The 22895-nt window shown below is 45.3% G+C and overlaps 1 protein-coding gene across 5 annotated transcripts in view; it reads right to left on the minus strand.

The window, feature by feature from the left end:
- Positions 1 to 4514: 4514 nt before the first annotated feature.
- 5-HT7 (5-hydroxytryptamine receptor 7) overlaps positions 4515 to 22895 on the minus strand; it is a 91579-nt gene continuing 73198 nt past the window's right edge. For 3 of the 5 annotated variants that reach the window (XM_026818898.1, XM_018035502.2, XM_026818897.1), the window contains exons 7-8: positions 9032 to 9076; positions 4515 to 7134 (exon numbers count right to left, since the gene is read on the minus strand). In XM_026818898.1, coding sequence (XP_026674699.1) covers positions 6505 to 7134; positions 9032 to 9076 — 675 coding nt within the window. In that variant the 3' untranslated portion in view covers positions 4515 to 6504. The remainder of the gene's footprint in view (positions 7135 to 9031; positions 9077 to 22895) is intronic. The other 2 variants (XR_003389962.1, XM_018035503.2) reach the window with 2 other exon arrangements.

A 22895-nucleotide genomic window follows, 5' to 3' on the forward strand; every position in this document is an offset into this window, starting at 1 on the left:
GGAGAGAGGACTTTTGTCCGTATTTTTTCTAAGAGGTCCTAAATCGTTATCCTCTAAACTTTTATTTCCTAACACATTAGCTTTTTTTTTTAACTATAACGACATCGATGGCGTATGTTAATCTCGTTTCTTATCGCGTGATTACAGTACGAATTCTTAATTGTTACGATTTTCCGATTGATTGGGTTTAGGTGTACGCGGCTCGTTTGCCGACTCGAGCAGAAAGTAGTGTACACATTATCGGGTATTCTCGCCTCGAAATAGATCGTGGTAGTTACAAAAATTATTGGTACGTTTCTTACCCGAGTAAATCGCGATTATTAAAAATATTAAATGCCTTTCTGATCGTTCAGCGCGAGCGTCGATTCACCCGTTCGAGTTTAATTCCTTAAATCGTTCGTACGTACCAATACTTCTTGCGGTCGCTGTGATTCATCGATGGAAGCGGAGGAATGGAAATAATAGGCGTGTCAGGAGGTAAGACTGAACGATTATCTGGTCTCGTTCGAGGGACAACGATATTTTTCTAGGATACCAATTTCTACGCTCCGAACGAGAACATTGTTTCAAAGAATTTAATACAAACGATCTACGTTCGCGGCTCGTACACGGTTTAAAGAGATTTATCTGGATATCAGCCTTCTAAGTACCATTCTTCTTTTAACTTTTCACCAAGCTTTCATCTCTGCCTCTTCATCTCTACCGAGCTCTTGGTCGTTATGACATTAGTCTCTGATTCTATTTCGACTCTCTCTTCCAACTTCAAGTAGATTTTTTCCCGTCTATCGTAGTAGAAATACTGTTTTATTTTGTTCTTCTAAAACAAATCGCCAATACTGTTGATCCTTCCAATATTAATTTTACGGTCTAACAAAACTTCCATGTACAGCGACGTCAGTACTTGAAAGGCTGTATCGGAATTCAAGGAACAAATTCGAATTGAAACAGCCATTCGTTTTCTCATACTCCACGTGACACACAGCGATCTCCAAATTTCAACGCACACACGCTCGACCTCGCCGCTACACATATTATCTCGTTTTCGAAAACTGCTACGAACGACGAGGCTCGAATCTCCTTCGTTACGTTCCGATTGATTTTCACCGATACACACCGCCTTAACATAGTTTTTGATTTACGTGTCACATACAAACAGCTCGCATAAGAAACGTCTAGGATTGTCTAGCTAATGATACGTTTTTCCATCCCTGGCTCGATACCAGTTCGTCTCCAGATGAGATTTGATATTTCTTCTAATGACAACCTTCGTCTCACGCCATTGACAGCTCCTCCTCTGTTTCCCATGTATTTCCGTGCCAATCCCTGTCGGCAATCGAGCTCATTCGAGCGGAATTCACTTAAAGAGGAAGTAACAGGACGACCAAAGGGGTTCGCGTTAAAAACGAGGATACGAACATAAATTCTGTAAGCACGATCGCAATAGACGTGAGCCAACACGATTGTCACTATTAGTTCATTAAGTGATAATGATTAAGGATGTATAGGCTATACACTTAAACAATGCTAGCATGTTGAATTTGTTATTATACATTCCTATTACTAATAAAAAGCTACCTGCAAAATTTGAAATCAATTCATGGGTTTTTTGAAAAATTATAGTGACTTAAAATTCGCATGTACTCTTAGATTTTTTGGGTCATTCCAAAGGGAATGCATCGTATGCGTGTGCGGTATGAGTATGAGTATGAGTGTGCGTGTACCGGTACTAGTGTGCAGTATGCCTTCCTAAATTCCACCATATAACGGAGCGAATTTAACTTCATCCCTCTCTCTCGTTTCAATCAATCCATTTTGCTCGCGTTTTAGTATATCCGCGCCGCGAATAGTAGTTTACCAGTCAGACTTTGCTCGAGTACCAGAGGGAGAAAAGAGTTGTGGTCCTGTATCTCGGGTGGCCTGTCTCGTCAGTCGCTGGGGCTGTTCCTGTTCCATTCCCAGGTGCAGTGCGTAAGCTCCGTGAGACGGATTGGTCGTGGTCAGGCCACTCCTGCGCTGAGGCATCGTCATTCGGGTGCAGGGTCCTGCTCGGCTCGAACTCTGGTGCCCAAGTGAAGTCTGACATTTTGTTCTCACCTTAGTTTCCATTTAGAGTCAATAGTTAGTCCATAGTTAGAGTCAATAGTTAGAGTCTTGTTCGCAATCGTCTAAAATCCTTCTCCAATATTCGCTCCGTATAATAGGGTGGCAATTTAATAGGGAAGGGGGCAGTGGGGATTGTCCACTGTCCGGGTCTCGAACGTAGTCACCTCCACGCGGTGAGACCTGGGTTGGTAGCGTTTNGGAAATGCGTTTTTCTAAGATACATGAACTTTTGGGATTGACTGTATAGCCAATACATCCTTAAAGGATCACTGTTTCAGTGAAGACCAGATTCACACTTCTCTCACTTATCGCCGTTCGTCGGAATGATCGTTTCATAGCACCATGCACGATTATCATCTACGTAATTAATATTTATTTGCTTCGGTGACTCGAGTCTACCAGTGGTACAGTTTTCACGACTCGTCGGTAATACACAGGTGCTCTCCGTTCTGCGTGCGCTCAGAAGACGAAACATCGGGGCGAGATAAAAAAATATTCTTTCTCCATTTAATTAAGTGTCCGAACGTATGAGATATGGTGAAGTTTCGATCATTTTTCTACCTCTCTACATTGTACATTGTCGTTCCTCTTTGTCCTGGCGAGTTCCATTGGAATCAATGATATACGGAGCGGAGAGCGTCTAATTCGCTCGGGGAAGGAACCGACGCGGCGAACTAATATCGCGTTTCATGAATTGGGTATGCTCGTTTTGTTTCGAACGCGGACTTACGAGTATATTGGTCCGCTCCCCAAGCTGGCAACTACGTTTACGGCCGGTCGGTGCCACAACTTTATTACTGTTTCACCCGCAACCGCAACCCCTTCCTTCCTTCCTTCCTTCCTTTTTTCGGGCTCGCCTTGAAACGAGATTCGGGTCAGGATACAGAGGCACGCCTCGCCGGAAAGTCTCTCCTCCGCGGACGAATTTTCCGTTCGCGTCGACTCGGTTTTTTTTAAGAAGGGATACAAGAGTCAGACTCGTGAACAAACATTCCAAGGGGAAAGTAGGATATTCGATAGAATCGAGGAGACGTCGGAGCATCGTGATAAGAGATTAAAATTGTAGCGACGTACAGTTTTGTTGAATTATCAAGTTGATTAATCTGCTGCTTGTTAAAGTTACTTCTTTAACGACCGTTTTTAATAGAGACTCCTCCGAAGCATCGAGGTTTAAAGTTTCCTTAACTAACGCGTTTTTATAGTCAATTTTCTTTAGGAACTCGTTACACTGTGCTGCATCGTTAGCCGTAGAAGAACAGTTACTCGTAAACAAATTCTATTCCGTACATAAAATTCTAGCGAATTTCATTTAACGATTCTCCAACTATCGAGACCTCGAACGAGCATGCATATACTCGGATATCAGGAGAAATGATTTCAGGACAGAAAGTTCGATGCTAAAGTAAAGGTCGTTTAATCCGTTCTTAGCACGATGGTAATTAAGGAACGCTGGAGAATTATAAAAGCGGTTGAAAATAAACGCGCCGGTAATAAAGATCAAGGATTTTTGATATACCGAGTGATTCGGTCAATCCGAACCACTGCGTTTTTATCCGACTGCCATCGTTTTAATATCGTCATCAACAAACCCGAAACGCGTTCGATATGCTTCCTGGTAATCGTAAAGCTAGAGGTACAAGTTTTATTTCTTCGCTTATCGATAACGCTGACCGCGGCGTGTAACGTGGTAACATTTTTACAGCAAGAAATAAACTCGATTCCCTGCCCCGTTTCCCCGCTACCATCATTTTATCAGCGTTCTAAACTAAAGTTCTAAGTTGCCGCGTCTAAAAATGTCTTTCCTTCTTTTTACGCAAGGTAACAAAATGCGACGCGATATCTTTTTATACCGCGACTCAGACCTTGTGCAAAATTCGGAATGCCCTCGTTCAATCACTGACCAGCGAATTCGTTTCCGGAACGAGCAGGGATTTAATTCGTAGATTCGTACGAACCCGTATCGTTGGTTTTTCATCTTCTTGGAAGCAACCACGACTTTCCGACGTCGCGTCTCTTTCGTTCTTTCTCTTTTTAATCCTTGTTTGTCTGTCCGTCCGGGGAGGTATTATCGCCCCGCGGGCGTCTGACATAAATTTTTCATTCCAAACGTCGATCCCGGAAACTCGGAGATTCCACGGTTCGCGTCGCGTCAGCTCGCTGGCAATGCTGAAAATTCAATTCCCCCGCCTCCGATCGATCATTACAGGATACACCGAAAATTCCATGACGTATCGTCGTCTAAGCTCTGCTAAATGTTTCCCCGTATGCTCCAATTCTGTCAAAAATATTGATATCCCTTCTAATTCGCTGGATCGACACATCCCCCCGTCTCGTCAATTTTTTATTTCCCCGCGACGTTCTCGTTCCACAATAATAATTCAGTACGATCGTTCGTTCGATCGTCAAATCAGTTACAATAATACTGTTCGTTTTATTTCCTCGTCACGTTCTACATAAAATGATTACGACGCGACGAAAGGAACCGCGTTCTTTGGTGTGTACAAAAATTCCATATCGAGGAACGAAGGAGTAAATGAATCGTGGAATTGACGGAAGGATTTTTACTACCTCGTTAGGCCAGACGAATCGTTCGAACGTCGTAAGTGTTCGAACCATTAATCTCAGGGATCGAGTCAAGGATTCGAACGGGTAAAAACATTCTTGGTAATCGCACTCCGGAGATGCGGGGCTACGAGATGGTTTTACTGCCCTCACGTGTCACGAGTGATTTTCCAACGGGTTCGATTCCATTTTCCGATTGACATTTACCACCGGCACGTGGTCAAGCGCACACGGCGCCCGACCGAGGCCGAGATCTATCCGGGGAGGTGGACCTCTCAGAATCGTTCGCCTATAATTATTTACAGATGAATCGAGACTACGTATAGACTGCACGTACCGATCAAAAATATATTTTCCACTGGAACGAATCGTCGTTAAAAACCGGACTAACTTTAATCTGATAAGATCTTTTATGTTTCTGATTTTCGTTCATAAGTCGTATTGAGCCCAGATCCCTTTTTACAATATCACTAACGTTTTTTTAAATGTACATACCTTAGAGATACTACGTTCCTTTATAAATAATAAATAAATCACTCTTGTAGACTAGACGCGCGGTGCGAGAATTTCTCGCACGCTATTGATCGATCGCTTACAAAAGTACGTTTAAAAAAATAAAATTCAAACGATCTCTTTGGTTCATTTAATACTAGAAGTAATCGTTTCAAATCACTGGAGCTTGACGAAACAAACGTATGATCTTACCTTCCGCGGCCGATGAAATAAATAAGAGACGTCGAGTTGCGTCGGAGGATCGGCGATTGAAAAGGTACGCGCGCGAATGAATTGCAAGTTCTTATTAGTATGATCAAAGACCGAGGCTGCACTGGTAGACGCGCGTCGTACATTTAGATTGGAAGAGTTCCTATTTCATACTTACTTCTTTAGTTTTCCGCTATAGTTACACAGACCGTTTCAGGATTACGCGGCGCTACACAAATTTTTCATTTACCTCCTCCTGTACGTCGTAATTAAGAGAGAGACCACACGTTGTTTCACGACGCGATCGAACATCGTCCGCCTGTCAACGTTCGTTACTCCGCGTCGCCTCCTCCGATCGAGAGTCACGATTTTTAAAACCTGAAAGAATTTCTACGATTCTCTCATTCTCCTTTGACCGCCCGATTCCCACGAGCCGTGTCACTCGAGGCAATTGGAGCACGGTCCGAAGAAACTTCCGCCACGGAACACGACCTTTTTCCTTGTCATCCCGCGGAGACAATGTCCCGGTGCCATTTCTTCCCCTGTCACCGGGAGAAAAGGATTTCACGGGGTCACTCGTCTCGACACCGGACCAGTCCTCGCGTACAGTGGCTGGCAAAAGTTGTTCTCACTTACTAGCACTCCTGCGAACATGACCTAGTCGAAATTGGCGGCGCGTTAATTGTTTCGCGGACGAATCGAAAAGTCGTTTCGATCAGAGGAAGCTCCCCTTAAAAGTCAGGTCTCGAACTAGTTAACGGCGAGTAATTTGATCTCCCGGTTCTGCGAACAACAGATCCACCGAAGACCGATCGGGAACTCGCAGCCGAAACCTCTACGATGTCTGCGCGAATTTCATTACAAGTATCGAGCCCCGTAAACAGTCCCGTTTCGTTCGAAACAAAAAAGATAAATAAAACTTTCCTTCACCTGCATCACATTCTCTTGCAACTCCTTTCGTGCTCTTCTTCTTCGATCTTCTCGCGTTTCGTTTTAAAATCACCGACACCGGTTTGCCAATTTCGATTCAAGGATCGACGCGTCGGCACCGACGGAGCCGCGGCCGCGAGAGGATTAATCCGAATCATCGATCATCAGACTGGTCTCGACGATCCGACAATCGATGGATCATCCCGATCATAGGAAACTCTCGTTGGGCGCGCTCGTCGCGATGTCGATCGCCTCGATCCCCTGATTGTTCAGACGCTCGGCGTCGTCCATCTCGCCGGCCTTTATCTCGCAGTTGTTCACCGGGTCGCCGTACTGGCTCTGGTAGAACTCCTCCCTCATCATGTGGTTCAGGTTGCTGCAACGGAAGCACAGGATCTCGCGGAACGGTTTACGGAAGTCTCTGTTGAGGGTCGCGTATATTATCGGGTTCAGGAGGCTGTTGCAGTAGCCGAGCCAGAGGAACAGGCTGGAGAGGAACGCCGGTATCGAGTCCGGGTCCTTGACGAACAGCTTGACCAACGTCAGGACGAAGAACGGTAGCCAGCAGCCAACGAACGCGCTCATTATTATCCCCAACGTGGTGCTGGCCTTCCTCTCCTTCGCCAAGTGGAACCTCAGCTTCTTCTGGTGCGGGGAATTCGTCACGCTGCAGGTACTGTTCAGGTGATTCCTGACGATCGACGACTTGGTCATCGGCGGCGTGGTCGTCGTCGACGACGTCAGCACCGGCTTCTCGAGCTTCTGCAGCATCGGGCATTGGGACTCGTTGCTCTTACGGGGACCGCCGGTGAAACAACGAACCGCGTGGCCGCTGCACTGTAACAGACAGTCGGATATCTCATGAATCAGAACCTGATCGATTCGACGATTCTTCTTTTTATTCATACGTCATAAATGGGAGGAATGAATATGCTTGGAAGGAGAAATGTACAAAATTTCCGTAAAACGTGAAGTCAACGAGTACTTCTCGTCGACTCGACGCGTTTTGGTAAAGTGGATTCATACGTTTAATAAGCTGGGAGTCCCTCTCCTTATTAAACATGTGCAGAGGCGTGGGAAACCTTTGGAGGGACTCGATTAGAGGGTTCGATCTGCATTTTGGCTTTGCATCCACTTTCGGCGTCGCGTCTCGGTTAATAGGATTTCTCGTACGTCTCTAATGGGCAAGTTATATCGCGCAGTTCGATTCAGTGAATTGCGTTTGATGTTAAGGATAACTTGCAACCACTTTGCCTAAATATACGGGCGTAAGTAACGCGATACTTGGGCTAATTAATACGCGCCACGCATCTATGGTCGCAGTCCCTCAGTCGTACTCTCAACATATTCGTGTAACATGATTTACCATTTAGAATTTCATCGGTAAAGCATAGTTTACAAATCGTCGATTGATCCGTTTAGTAGGGAAAATACAAAAGCCACAAATTCTCTATTTTATTGAATCCATTTTATCAGGTTTATCGGAAAAATGGCAGCAATAAATCGAGACAAATAATGGTGATCGAAGTTTCGAAACGAATTCCTGAATTTTCTCGATACAGTCGACGAACCGGGGTCAGCGATTCGAATTGGACGGTCTTTAAGATCGGCTCGTCGACCCGAAACGGTGGTCGGGTTGAATCCGCGATCTCCACGAATGAACGGGCACCGCGAAGCACGCCGGTTTTCCCGAGGATGAACAGATTAGTCCATTGGAACTGGAACGAGCCTGATTGCAAGGTCACTTTATCGTCCGGCCGACAATTAGCGAATGAAAATCCCCGGATGATGATCATTGAGTCGGTCGCACGCTAATTGAATTGCTACCGATTCGACGTTGTTTGTTTTAAGGATGTATTGGCTATACAGTCAATAACAAAAGTTCATGTATCTTAGAAAAACGCATTTCCTATAATTAAAAATAGTGCACTTTTCTTCTAATTTCGATATTTAATGAGTTACATAGGATTATATGGCATTTTATTGATGTTGACAAAATCCGACCATTCCAGCGTNTAACAAATTCAACATGCTAGCATTGTTTAAGTGTATGGCCTATACATCCTTAAATGCTCTCGATTCATACGCTTTTATCTAACTCGGTTAAACCAGTCGAATAAACTCGGTGAAAATTGGAATTTCCAAGAGCAATTTCTTTAACGAACGGTTCTTTCGTCGTCAGAGAGGTTCTCTCTCTCCTCCTCCGGTCTCAAGAACGATTTTATCTACGAGTCCGTCGCAAATTACGCGAAACACTGCACGATCAAAATAACCGCGATATAAGGAAAAGGATCGACGGATCAACCGTAAATGCAGATGAGCGTTAAGCCGCAACCGCGGGGACGACACGGTGGATAATCGAGAGAAACCGTCGAAGACGCCGCGGGTCTCTAACCGGAAACGAGAAGACAGAGAGATCCGGTAGGTTTACGAGTCTAGTTACCCGACGGTATTACCTTCCGCTCGCCTGATTACTTTTATCGCCCACCCAACCTTTTTTTACGCCCTAATTTCATAGCAGATTAGAATCTTGCGGATGCTCGAAATTCGGGCCACCCAGTTTTTCCTCTCCCCGCGCGCGGCTCTTTTTACATACGAAAATAAAGCCCGGACAGATACAGAGAAGTACGGAAGCCGTGAAAAACAAAAAAATAGACGCCTGAATCCGATCTCTCTGGGCGACGATTGGCCGGCGGGTGAATGATTGGTAGTAGATTTAAAGGGTTTTCCTTACCGCTCTCATATTATCCTGCGTATCGCCGTGAAGGTTCGATCGTATCTACAACAAACGTTTTACGAACACTTTCAGACTTTTATGCTCATGTAAGTCGTGCTACAGGATACGAGATCACAGCGGGTAATGGTAAGTAAATTCGTGACGATTCGAGGTCTAGCGAAATGAGATGAGTAGTAAGAAATGAGAAAAGTAGTCGTAGGCGGCTAGGACGCGAGCGTCGGGACTACGGGTGGCTCTCCGATAGACGTAAGATGAATGAAGATGTGGCAGGGAAGAATCGTAAAATAGGAACCTCATCAAGAGAACAGACGTTCTGAGTTTAAAAACGGATGAGAAAGAAATGTTGTCGTGAATCATTCGGGCCACAGATAATCGAAGAAATGGACGGATGGCTAGAGGCTCGGAAATGGGATGAGTACGTCACGAATTTAGATGAACGGCTTGAACTACGTAATATGCAATACATACTAGCGATTCCCTACGCTGACACGATCAGCATGCTTCCACCCGCGGATGATCGATGCGTAAGCACTAATATCGCCGCTGCTACCATCCCGAAAGCTCAGGTAAATTACATTAGGAAACCAGCAGTACTACATCTGATCGATTTCTAATACAAGCTTCTAATAATTACGCATTGATCGAACGAATAGGAACGTGTCGGTCTACGATTAAAGGGACTCGATTAGAATGTTTTCTATGAGTGAGTAGGCGCGCGGTAACGAGAAAGCTCGTGTGAAAAGGGATTCCATCAGGAATAAGAAAGCATGGAGAAAAAGGAAGGAAGGAAGGAAGGAAGGGAAGGTAAGGGATCAGGTCGGTATAGAGAATTGGTGGTAGGCGACGATCGAACCAGGCTCGTAGGAAGCTCTCATAAAAGGTGGCTTTCTCGTTACACGCGAAACCCATTTGCCGTCGGGATCCCGGTCGAAATCTCGATTGTTCGGGCGCAGAAACGAGCCCCGTCGTAGTCGTCGTCGGTTCGAAACCCCGGAGAGCGATATCCGAGCCGTGTTTTTGTCCCGGCGGCCGTCGTTATCCCATGAATCGTCGCGGGAAATTGAATCCCGTGGCGTTGCACGTTGGCGCGAGGACGCGTCCCGCGCCCGTCGGTCTGTGTACCGGAAGATTTCAACCGGAAATGCACCCGAGACCACGCGTCGACGCCGACGCGGCGTCGCGACTCGTGATAGATTGTGCGAGCAGGCGGCGACGGGTCGAATTTCGATGGAGATTCATTCTCCGGCGAGATTCCCGGCAGCGCAACGTCGCGATTTGCAATTCGAATATCGGTGGGAGGAGAATCGAGCGTAAAATTTCTGGTTAAAATGTATTGCAGTCGATCAGCGGAGACGCTTGAAACAATTTGCCGAGCGATCTCCGCTCGCGTCGTCCAATTCGACGTTTCAAGTTCTGTCTTCGATCCGTGTGATACACAAGAGAAAGGATCCAGCGTTGGATTTACGTCGAGACCGAAGGGACTCGGTGCAGTAAGTTTCGTGCCAATGCCAGATAGAAGACGGGTTCTTTGCATGAGTATAAAAATTGTTTTGAACCACGTTACGATTTCAGTCGAATCAACGCCGAGGCGTCGCTCTGACTAACTTTCTAATTCGCGATATAATTTTTTTTCTGTCAGCGAGAGAGCGGATGGAACGGGGACAGTAGAAAGTTCCTCGAGTTGCTTGAAAAGTATGATTCTCCTCTTTCTTGTGAATTAACTCCGTTCGTGAATCCGAAATTAAATGAAGCCGGATTTAAAGTTCACGCCGGACTATTAAAACTTCTGATTCCATTTTTATACACGTGCCACGATTAAAGTCGGCACGAAGAGAAGCCCACCCCCGTTCGTTACGATCTTGGTAGGAATGTATTAAAGGCCCATCGGCGCCGCATTTAGCTATCGAAAGAAAAATATGGACATCGATACCATTGAGGTTACCATGAAACGCGCAACATTTTGATACGATTTAACGACTCGATAACTAGTCACGGTAGATCCGTACGCTGAGAATTATTAATCGGACGCGTGTGTACCCGCGTCCCACCGGCTTCTCTGTTCGTCCGGTGCGACACCGGTCGCGCACGATTCCCCGCGGGTGGAATTCGGTATTACGAGTCCGTTTAATTACGTCCTCGTGCCGCACGTATCGCTATTTGACAATACCCATCGCCGCGTAAATATGCGGATTACAAGATAGCAGATGAATCCGACGACCGGAGCTAATTACAGGATTTCGAGCGTCGAAGAAACGAAACGCTCGGCCAGGAAGTACCGATTTAGAATATTTGTACACGACGGATTTCACGACTTCGGCCAGTGCGACCGACGCCAAGTCCCTCCCTGGGCGCATATGTTACGGTAACGCGTCGTGGACAGTTACCGGACCGCGAACAGTATCGTTTAATCGCGACACAGCGACCATTAAGTGTGTAATTAACAGAGATTCGCAGTGGTCCTTTGGCCGACAAACGTAACTCGTTTGCCGAGCAGTTGCATTGTTTGCTCCCAAAAGGGAAAAGGCGGCGATCCATGAAATGCGGGTGAAAACAAGGAGGCAACGCGGCTGTACGTTCCGTATTGTTTGCCCGTCGCACGGGTTCGAATCGTGGCCATCCGCTCGAAATGATTCATAGCCGGGATTGGAATCGGTTGCCGAAACTGCATGGGGAAGATTTAAATACGTTTCAGAGGAGGAGAAGAGCGGGGTGGAATTTAAGTATGTGTGCTTCGAAGATTTAAAAAGGGAACCAGGAACGTTCTCTCATATTTTATCGCGTCGAACCCGCCTGGCTGTGATTATTAAAATCTCAATTAGATTTATAAAAGGCGACTTTGAAAATCGAGTCATTGAAATACATAAAGTAGATTTACGGCGAAATACTTTTGAGTCGGAATTTTCATTTTGTCAAACAAGTTTTCGTTTATCGGTGGCAGTCTTTCGAACCGCTGTACCCCCAATTGATTTACTCCGTGAGTGGCGAAAACCGGTGGACTCGAAAGGGGCCAAATAGTGTGCAGGTAGAAAAGAAATTGACGAGAGAGAAGGTGAGTGCGAAGGATCGTCGCGAATCCACGTATTTCCAACGAGTCGGTCGAAGCGTGGCAAAGACAGGGAGCGCCATACTGTCTGTGCGTGAATGCCAAGTAAATCCAACGAGATGTGCACTTTACGTTTAAAGTACGTTTCGAAGTTTATGCGGGGGACGCTGAAATTTTTAATAATCTCAGCCATAATGTATTCAGCGATCGCGGAACGTTTCGAGCGTAAATTCAACGAACGATCTCTTTTCTCTCCGGATTTCTTTTATCTTGTACCGAGGAGACTCAGATTTCAAAGAGACGAGAATAATTTATCCGTGAAAATAAACAAATGTTCTTATGAAGGAACGCGTTTCGACGACCGGCCTGCTAAGTATTCCGAGGATTCTTCCCTCTCGAAGGTAGCGATATTAAATTCCAAAAGGCGAGCGACGATTCGAAGAGCTCGCGAAACATTTTCAACAAAGAGTCATCGTCGTGACGTATCGCGCGCGTTTTACAGAAACGTGGAAACACGACGTTTCACCATGGATTCGACTTTTTTAATTCGAATCGCTCGTAAATCTTTCGCGAAACGAACTCTCGTTTCGTTGATGATATATATTTGCGACGCGTTCAATTTCATTTGACAACCTAGAATTTGTCTCGCATGGACACGTGGATTTATTCCGTAATTTTTTATCATCACTGGAAACATATTTGCTTTTCATCATTCGAGCCCCATGCGCACGACGTCCGGGAATTTGAAAGGTTTGTCAAGAATAATTTGTCAGCGAAACGAGATCCACGATTCCGCGCTTTTTCCTTAAGCGACGTTAATAATAATAATGGGACATGGAATTGTTTGATTGGACGTCGAGGTCAGTGTTGGTAAAAATAAAGAAACGAAACGCCTGAATCAGAGCACATAGATCGTAATGATGAATCGCTGTCATTAACCATTTCCTTGAGATTGCAAATCAATTTCGTTCGACCGACGACGACGTCTGTCGAGACGAGTTTCAGGAGGACGATTTAAAACAAAAATTGTTTCAAGAAAATGCCGTTTTCCACTCTCTCATTCGAGTGACACGTTTCTTCGTTAAAAACAGATTGAACGATCGATGGCCGGGCGACGAGCGCGATTAATCATTGTCAGCCCCTTTCGGAACGACGGATCGATCTCTTTTCAACCGTGGAGGGAGGCGAGAGGATAAAAATTAATCAATTTGCTCGGCATTCGCGTGATCGTGTACAGATAATCGGGAAAATTTCTTTACGGTCGGCGGCTGGGTATCAACCCGTCGGTTCCATGTACCTAAATGATAAAAGGAAACGTGGCCGGAGGGAGCGGGCCGCTTAATCGCGATCCTGACTTCCGTAAGAGATTTATGCCTCCGGGTGATTCACCGTGCCCAAGAATCGGAAAATCCGATCGAGGGCGCACTCCTTTTTCTCTTGCACGATTTGTATGTACTTGGAAATGCGCATACCGCGTGAAATTCTATTACGATACGAAATTCTCGTTAATATAAATCGTTTTAAAGAACGACTGAATCATTCCAGCAGCGTTCATATATTTTTATATTTCGAGTAAAACTACCGAGTCGATGGAGAACGTCGTGTCGTCTATATAAAGGAACTGCGATTGAAATCGATTTTGTCTCTTTCGAATTCGAGTACGGTGTTCCAGAATTCATTCTTTCCTCCCAGAAGACGGCTAGACCGGAACCACGGTCCATTTATGAATTTCCTAAATACGATACGAATTTCGTTCGAGATTTCGTTCACGAGCGTTCGTTAAAAAACGCGGACGAATTAAGATCCCCGACAGGGTCTCGCTTATTAACAGTGACCGATTATGCTAATTGATACAGCCTTGCACTCGAACACACACACACACATACGTAAGCGGCGTGGGCGAATTTATTTCCGCCAGTGTCGATCAGATAAGAAGGCAGTGGCGTGTTGACTTTACAAAAGACTCCGCATTAACGCGGTTTATCTAGTATAGCTTTTCCGTATGGCGACGCGCGAGGTCGGCTCAAGGGAATGAATCACGCCAGCTCCCTACGTTCACGTCGCCCGTTCCCTTATTTCTCTTATGCTCGAAAACGGACTCTTAATACCTTTCGTCGGGAAGGCAGCAATTTTCAGTAAAAGCTTTCTGAGATACGATAATTTTAATATGCCTCGGGTTTATGTAAAAAAACTTACGTCCCTCAAGACTTAACGGGTTCGTCGTGGATCTTGTTATTTAAAGCAAATTTATAATTCGTAATATAAATTCAAGCAAGACTGTTTTTTCTCCCAGAGATATCGGCGAAATGAACGTGGGAACCGCACGTACGACCGAGTTCCTTGGTCCGACGTAGGTCGGTCGGTTTCCCGGAAATCACCTTTTCCAGCTGGTGTCCATAAATCTCGACGCGTCTTCCAAAACCGTTCCGATACGTATCGCATTTTTCATCCAGAAATCAGCCACAGACTCGGTGCCGCGGCGGACAAAGAAGACCGGTTCGTGCCTCGGAAACGGAGGCGACTTCATGGAAAACCGCGTTCCACCGAGCGGAATCTCGCTAAAGATCTTTGGAACCTTGAATCTATTCCAACGAGCAAAAATACGAATGTTGGCCGCCGTCTTTTTGCAGCTGCGATCATCGACGAGAGCATTAATCTTGACGTTCAACGAAAATACCGTACGGGAGATTCTCAACTGCGGATTAATGCGTCGTTCGAAAGACGGAACGGGTTCTACGTGGTAAGAATATTTTGTAACACGGTAGATCGCTGGCTGAGTCACTTTATACGGTGAGCTGTAAATTTTTGAGGATAGGCCTCGTAACCAGCTGGGAATCGCGATAGCTCGTCGCCGCGAAACATGGAGAGAGACGACGTGGGAGTGGATAGAAGTCGAGGCAACGGGGCTCGTTTAATTTAATATCTCGCCCCCTTCCAGCTCGACCTTCCGGTCGCTCCAGCGTGTTCGCTGTTAACTCAACGCCACCGCATCGGAGTCTCTCCATTAGCCATTCCTTCCACCCCTTCTTCGTCGTTCCTTCGACTTCCACCCCCCGTCCCATTTTCTTTTTCTCCGCGCTTCGTATCTTTCCCCCTTATTATCGTCCGTCCGCGGCCAGTGTTTTCTATTAATAATCGCTCTCGGGTCAGGCTTTCGTGAGCTTTTCGCGGCATCCGAAACCCGATAACGAAGACCCAAGGTCGGCAAGTTATTCCTGCGGCGGCGCGCGGCGCTTCTTCATCTTCGCGTGACGGGTCAAGGGTCAGGTTGGCGTGAGAGAAAAACGAGTGCGCGAACGTACGATTATTTTTAGGAACGTGATCAATTTCTCGACCCTGCGTATTCGGGTAATTATCTCATCGTTAAATCGTTCTCTCAAAGCGAAAGGCTAATTGATCAATCTGGCATAAACGATAAAACGGCGATGGTAACGATTCGACCGAGCTCGAATCTGTCTGGGCGCAGATGCGAGTCGAAAGCGTGTGGGGTTGATTAAATTCCGTCTTAATTGGTCATATCTAGGCGCGGTCGTTGCCACTAGTCAGTACGAAGCGAGACGTCGAAACTGAGATTCTGGAAATTGAAAACTTTCCAGAGGAGAACGAGAGTAGCTCTCTAAATCTGTTTTCCTCGCGACGAAAATGAAATCCACCGTTCTCTCACGATTTTAATCGACACGGACGAAAATAAGACGAAAATTAAATTGCTTCGACTCGTTCGAAGGACCCGAATACAAAAATCAAAGATCCAATGACACGTTCCTCGGAATGTACTCTATCAAATAGAATCGGTCTATATTGTCCCCGGTTCATTTTTCAATTCATTTCACCTATCTGTCAAAATTCTGCGAAAGCCATACATCATTTTTCTTTTCGTCATTCTCCTCTTTACGTTTTTATTGTTCCTACGCTTCATTTCATAAGCATTATCGATCTCTCCATGAAGGTTCGTCATTTTCTCGCGAACCATTATCGCGTCGTACGACTCATAGTTACTCGCACATGTCTACATGCGGCACCAATAGAATCCAGATCATGCCGAGATAGCTATTGTGTGCTCTGTGCCATAATGATGTACCGAATCGATACACCCAGTAAACTACTTTAAAGATTATCCCAGGATGATTCCAGGACGATTATAAAACGGTATCGTTTGTACGAACGCGTTCTAAATTAATTGTACAGTTCATTTCTATATAGAAGACGGTCTGGTAATATTGACAGTGACGAGACTCGTTTGCCTTCTCCGTAGAATCGAGCGATACGGTTATTTGGTACCGCGGCCGACCACGCGTAGGCTTATACTACTTGCCCGAGGCTGCTCGTGCGTATGTTCCACTTGAACTCGTCTGACGGAACGCAACGAAATATTATTAATTATTTAAATTCGAACTCCGAAAAACAGGACTTAAAATTGAGAAACAACAATCGAGACACGGTACAAGATTTTTTCGTTTATCTCATTCCTCTCTCTGGTTGGCTATGAATTATGCAACAATGCGTAGCTCATTTACGTTCAGTTGTCCGCTTCGTCAGCGAAGTTTCTTCACGGCGAGAACGACTCGCGGAGAATGCGACGTGATTCGTTCCTCTGAACTAGCCCGACGTGCACCGTTTTCCTCTATTCCTTTTTTGCCCGGTTTGAAAAAGCGTCGGTGAAGAGAGAATTGAAATGCGCTTTCTTAATCCCGTTTCTGCCCTCCTCTCCCCTTCTTTTTATACGAGCATAATTATTCGACGCGAGCCAAGACGCGAAATTGCTACGTAGACCACGAATTAAACGGTGCCTTGCCAATTTTAATTCGTGAAGATTAGCATGAATTTCAAATACTATCGTACGCTTCACGTGTCCATGATACGTCGAGTTAAAGTGTGTGTGGGTACAGAGAGATCGTCCCAACGACGTCGACCATTTAGATATTTTTTGGATTCTGTATATCGTGCCGATCGGATCGTTAGAGGTGGTCTATAAAAATTTCAATGCGCGTGTTAACGGAACAGATTGCCACGTTTCCCACGTTTCTCGGTTCGAATCGCGTTCCGGGATCTGCGGAAAGGAACGGTCGTACCAAGACACGGTGTGCATTCGCGGTTGCTCTCCTTTTACTGATAATCCCCTTCAGGCACGATTGACGAACATTTGCAAAACGTCATCGCAGACCAACGTCCGTTTCACCGAACGATCGCGTGTTAATCATTCGCTCGACGTTTTTCCGTACAACGAGATTTATATAATCAAACAGAAATACTTGAAACGCGATTAATCCATCGAACGGGTGGCGTGACTAATGTTTTTACCGATCGTTACATCGCTATAAAATCGTTCTTTACGATTTTCCGCCGGAACGAAAAGTGCAATATTTACAAATGGAATCGGAACGATAATTTCAGTTTCGCGTCGACTCGCAAATCAGATTTGTCATCACGGTATTGCTCGCGAAATAACTCGGGCGTTTACGAGGGCGTAAAAATCGGCGAACATCGTTTCGAAGGGAACACTGCGAAATTCGTTAATGAGACGCTGTTAAAACTTCGCCTTGAAGATTTTCCGCGCGACGATTTAAGTTCCCTTTGAGAGAACAAGTTCAAAATACGAAGGAAGAGGAGGAGGAGGAGGAGGAGGAGGAAGGGTCGCAGTTTGGTGGCACTTGAAATTCGAAAGTTCTGAATTAATGCACGAGGTTGGGCCAACGTAATTAGGGACGCGATGTAAACTTCCCGTTCCAGTTAATTGAGAGCACCTTTGAAACGGCGATCGCTATTTTCTTACCGATACGTACGAACGTGTTCGATGCTCTTTTACACGCAATATCGTTGGCGAATCGTGAACACCTTTTCATTTCATAATGGGAAAACGTTACTCCGTTAATGAGAAGACTGTGACCGCGTCCGACCGATATTCTCCGTGTGAAAATTTATGAACCCGGTTAATGGAACCAGATCATTAGTTTCTGCGAAGAGAAAACGGATCCATCATTAGCCCGTAAAAAAGTGATCGCATAAAATTAGGAAGTTAATACCGCTGAACAGCTCCTCTCGGAATTACGTAAGAAAATGAGTCGATTCGAGGCGAGCCGGGATCGAAATTACTTGAGAAAATTCTACGATTCTCCGCGGACGTTTCCGGATGAAAATTGCAATTTCTTTGCGAAGGTTCGCTCGCTGCTTTGATCGGTGCGGCCGCGAGCGACGAGGCGGCGAGACGGACAAAAATTTTCATCGCGAGATAAACGCCTGCTCTTCTCTATTGTTCTATTTTTATCGATTTCGAGAGCGTTCAGATTCGATTCGCGAAGCGCATTAAATAAACAATACGTAATTAAACTTCTGAGAGGATCGGCCCTTCAATTTATCATCGGATGTAATCTCCTTCGTAGTGGCTCGATGATCACGTTACAATTATCTGCTACGCCGTGGCCCGACCATACTCGCTTCGCGAAATATTTTATTAGCTTAATCGTGTACGATAGATCGTTCAATTATGCGCTATAATTTCCGCTACAATGGCCAGCGTTGCTCCGCTTCGCGTACACCCAATCAAATTTTCATAGGTTTCCCGGCGTTTAACCTACGGAGCGACCCGTCCGTACTCTTATGAGAATTTTAATGCATTCCACGGACGCAATATTGATTAACTTTTATTAACACGACTCTTCACTTTTGATTCGTTGAACCGTCGATCGTTTGTCTCGTCGCGTTTCACGCTGCGAGGACGAGCGACGACTCCTCGTTATAAAAATCTTGCATACGACATCTGAGGCTGCTCGTTTCCTCCAAGTACCCAGTTTTTTAAACGAGATAATTAATTTTAAGGACCGACGAGGTACGCGACCTGTCGGTAGACCTTGACTCTCGCCTACGTACGTCTATATACCGGTTGTACACATATTCTGTGCCGCAGAATGTATAAACGACTCGAAACTGAATTCCTCTTCTATGCTTGTCCACCGTATATGACTGACATACACGTCGTATGCGTGAGCAAATTAATTAATATCCACTGACATAATATTTATTTAAACTCCCCTGTCCGTCGTACGAATTTCATTTAACTATCTGTCCTCGAAATACGAAATGCCCCTACGAATCTTTGAACCGGACGGAGAATGTAAAACACATAAATCGATAACATCGTAATTAAATAGCTTTCTTCCTCCGACTTTTCGACGCCTGACGCCGGGATTTTCCGAATAATAACAGATTGGCTATAGAAAGAATTTTCCTTTTGTCCGTCCGTCACGTCAATTTGATCGTTGACTGGCTGAAGCCTCGGACAAGGGAAGAAACTCGCTCGACGCGGATACGTCCTCCCTTTGACTACATAAATCTCGACGGGAATCATTCCAGTTTCGGCTCACGTTCGCATAATTTTTCGCCAAGTCGGGAACGCTCTGTCCCGTGCAAACTTTTCTCCTCCCGGCAGAAAAGTTCGTCACCGGATATCGTTCCGTATTTCTCAAACGAAATTGCAACCGGAGAATTTACGGCGGAATTTCGCACGACCGTAAGTTCGTAATAATCCCAGTAAATCGTTGATCAGCGGTTCCTTCGATCGGAGCCTCAACTTTTTAATGCAAATCGTTAGAGCATCGCGAGCATCGAGAGCCACGACGAAACTAGAAACGCATCAGGGAGACGTTAGAAATCGTTTTTTGATTGGAGAAGCAAGTGGCCATCGTATCGCCGCCGGTTAATTTTGTTTGTTTCCAGACGGCTGATCGCGGAACGAAATTTCGGCGATCTAATTACATCGGCGCACGGTGCGGCGCGGTTGTCCGGTGGCAACAAATTAATTACGATCGCGTTGAAACCGCGACAAGCATCGCCTCGATAAAGTCCCGCGGTCGGGAGCTACGCGTGGCGTGCCGTAAATTAAGAGAGAGATGAAAAAAAAAGAGAATGCAACTAAAATGGGGAGGGATGTTTGCTGAAATCGTTGCGCGACCTCTAATCTTTTTAATGCCCGGTTCTCTAATTCGTGAAATATAATTTTTCGCGATAAATCACGATCGTATCGCCGACCGGCACGAACGTTAAATATCCTTCGTTCCTTTTTTTCATTCCTCCGCGCAGCCGATCCGCTCCAAGCGTTTAAAATTCTCGTACGATCAGAGGAATCCCTGCCTTCTTCCCCGAGGAAGAAAATTCATTGCCGTTAAAAAAAAATAAATCGATCGATGTCCGATCGATCAGGAGAGTAGCTGCCGTCGCACGCACGAAATCCCTGTCGGAGACTCCATTTATTTTTCGGGCGCGGGCCATCATAATTAATGGAGATCGTGAACGTTAATGAACCTCGCCTTGACAGAGGCGGACGGGAAAAAATGATAAATTAACGAGCGCACGTTTCTCAAACGTCCGTTAACGACGCGTACAAAGTGTCGGGAGAAGAATGTACAACATTATTTCCAACTTCCTGATCTTGTAAGATTTTTCCCAGCTTCACAGTTCTTTGTTACCAGTTTATCTAACTTATAGTGCCATTCGTCAGTTCGTGTCCAAGCGATTTGTGCACGGTGACCTGCTGTAAATTGTTGTTTTACATAAGATAAGGGACAGTGGAAACCGTATGTAAGCAAGGATTCATGGAGAACAGAGATCTTGTACGCTGTTCCGTCGACCGAGTATTAAAATTGTATTTCCTTAATTCTCGATAAGAATAATCGGGCAGTGATTCTTAAAATTGGCCGGTGGTTAGAATCTTAACTTAATGGAACGGCATCACGCCACGTTCTTCCAAATAAATAGTGCATGCGATGCCGGCAATTGCGATTACACCTCGCCAGCTATTTTCGTCTGATTTCTATGAATTCGTCTCGGTGCGCAACGACGTCGACGAAGATACAACGAGATTTCCCGGCGTCTAAACGAAGCGTCATGGAATTTTTAATACGAGAAACCTACGCGTCGTTTTAATGAATCGTGAAATTCGGTATCGAGCGGTCTGGCAATGGCAGAGAACCATTGAATCTCATAACCGGCCGGCAACGTGACGCAGGGATCCGATAGAATCGCGGACATAATTGAAATTGAATTTCTATGCCTGTTCATTTATTCTCCGTGTCTATTAAATCGGTCGCGCTAGAAACCGAGGAGGGTCAACAATAGATTTTCTATTGCTCGGCCCGGGTAACCAATCGCCCGGGCTGTTCCGGTCGAAATCGAAAGGACATTGATAACTTTTCGACGGAAACAATTCGACAGTAAATCCTCACGCCGAGATTTATTTCCGTATTGTTATCGAGGATCTTTGAATCAGGGGAATCAAATCTATGATGATAATAATTGAGGATTTGAAAACTGTGTACAAAACTCGATAGAAGTGAATGCCTCGCTCGCACTCATTGTCGTATCCAGCGCAGGATTACTCGAAAGTCCCTTGCTCGGTTCTAAAACGCGTAAATGGATGTTAGCGAGTTTAGAACAGATCTGAACTCGATGCGCGTTTAATCGCGTTATTACGTTAATGGATCGATGATGCTCTTTTCTCTCGATTATTTTGTAACGAACGAACCCCGTCGCGACGCTCCTCCCGGCGAGAATCATTTCCCGTTTTAATCGATCGATTTAACGAATTAAGTATCCCTTGCACAAACATAAGTGTCATGTAACGATATAACAATATCTACTTAGAACGTCGCGAGGCGATTTGCATTAACCGATTGCATTTGTGCGTCCGCGGTGGCAGAAATACGTGCACGTAGGCAGGGCATTGAAGACCGGTCGGACGTGAAACAGCTGTGTTTAACTGATTGTGAGGGAGGGAACAAAAAAAAAGGAAGGACGGATGGAAGCAGAGGGTGGAAAAGAACGAGCGAACGGTCGCAACGTGGACAGCAGGAGTGCACTTGCAAATTGCAAACTGATCGATAGGACCCGAGCCTTTCGAAAACCGATCGCCGAATTTTTCGCGTCGCTGAAAAAGGAACGAAGGGATGTTTCCACGGCACAAATTGTTTGTTTCATGATTCTTGCTAGAATCGATCATCGATATGCACACTGCTGGCTAAGATCTCATTCGAGTACCAGCTAAATTATATTGCACGATGTGTTTTATAAATTATCAAAAATTCGTTTCATATGTACACACGTATTTATGTATTTTATGGCACATAAATCGAGTGGCCATTCTCGTTGGAATCGTGAAACTGAGGCAGACGTATATTCTTGAAGAACGGCAAGACGCGTTTTACGAGAATTCGCATGGTTCATTAATATTCATGGGTACGAATCGAAAAGCAATTTGCACCGGTACGCCGCGGTAACAAAAATACCGGTCACTGCTTTAAACAGCGAAAAAGCGATAAATCATTCGAAAAACGCTGCTACTCCCTTTTTTTTTTCTCTTTTCCCACACGCTTTGTTATCGTCCCTGTCTCATCTACGATCACACAGCGTCGCGTTAAAAGTCAGCCATTAATCAACGATAATCAGTCGTCAGAGGAGTTTAATCTGTCGGCTTTTTGTTCGAACTCGACGCGCAATATTCCACGGATTTGAATTCGAGACTGTATAAAATGTGAACAGAGAAAACAGAATTGAGAACGAACGGTCCGATCGGTACCGTTCTAATCGCGAGTATATTTCCGACTAAAAACGAGTGGGCGATTCGACTGACTGAAACTACCCGCTGAGAGGCTACGAAGTTGACCGTAAACGCGAGTAGAATCGCGGCTGAAATGAAGTCGGGACCAATTTAATCCCGGACGATCTTTCAGAACTATTTCAAGGAGTTCGTGCATTCCATACCCGATCTCGTTCTGACGATTGAACAAGGGACCCATTTTCGAGGACGGAACTTCTCTAATTAACGCAAAC

The sequence above is a fragment of the Ceratina calcarata genome, unplaced genomic scaffold, assembly GCF_001652005.2.
Source record: "Ceratina calcarata isolate Rehan_Ccalc_2016 unplaced genomic scaffold, ASM165200v1 scaffold90, whole genome shotgun sequence".
In the NCBI taxonomy this organism is placed as follows: Eukaryota; Metazoa; Arthropoda; class Insecta; order Hymenoptera; family Apidae; genus Ceratina; species Ceratina calcarata.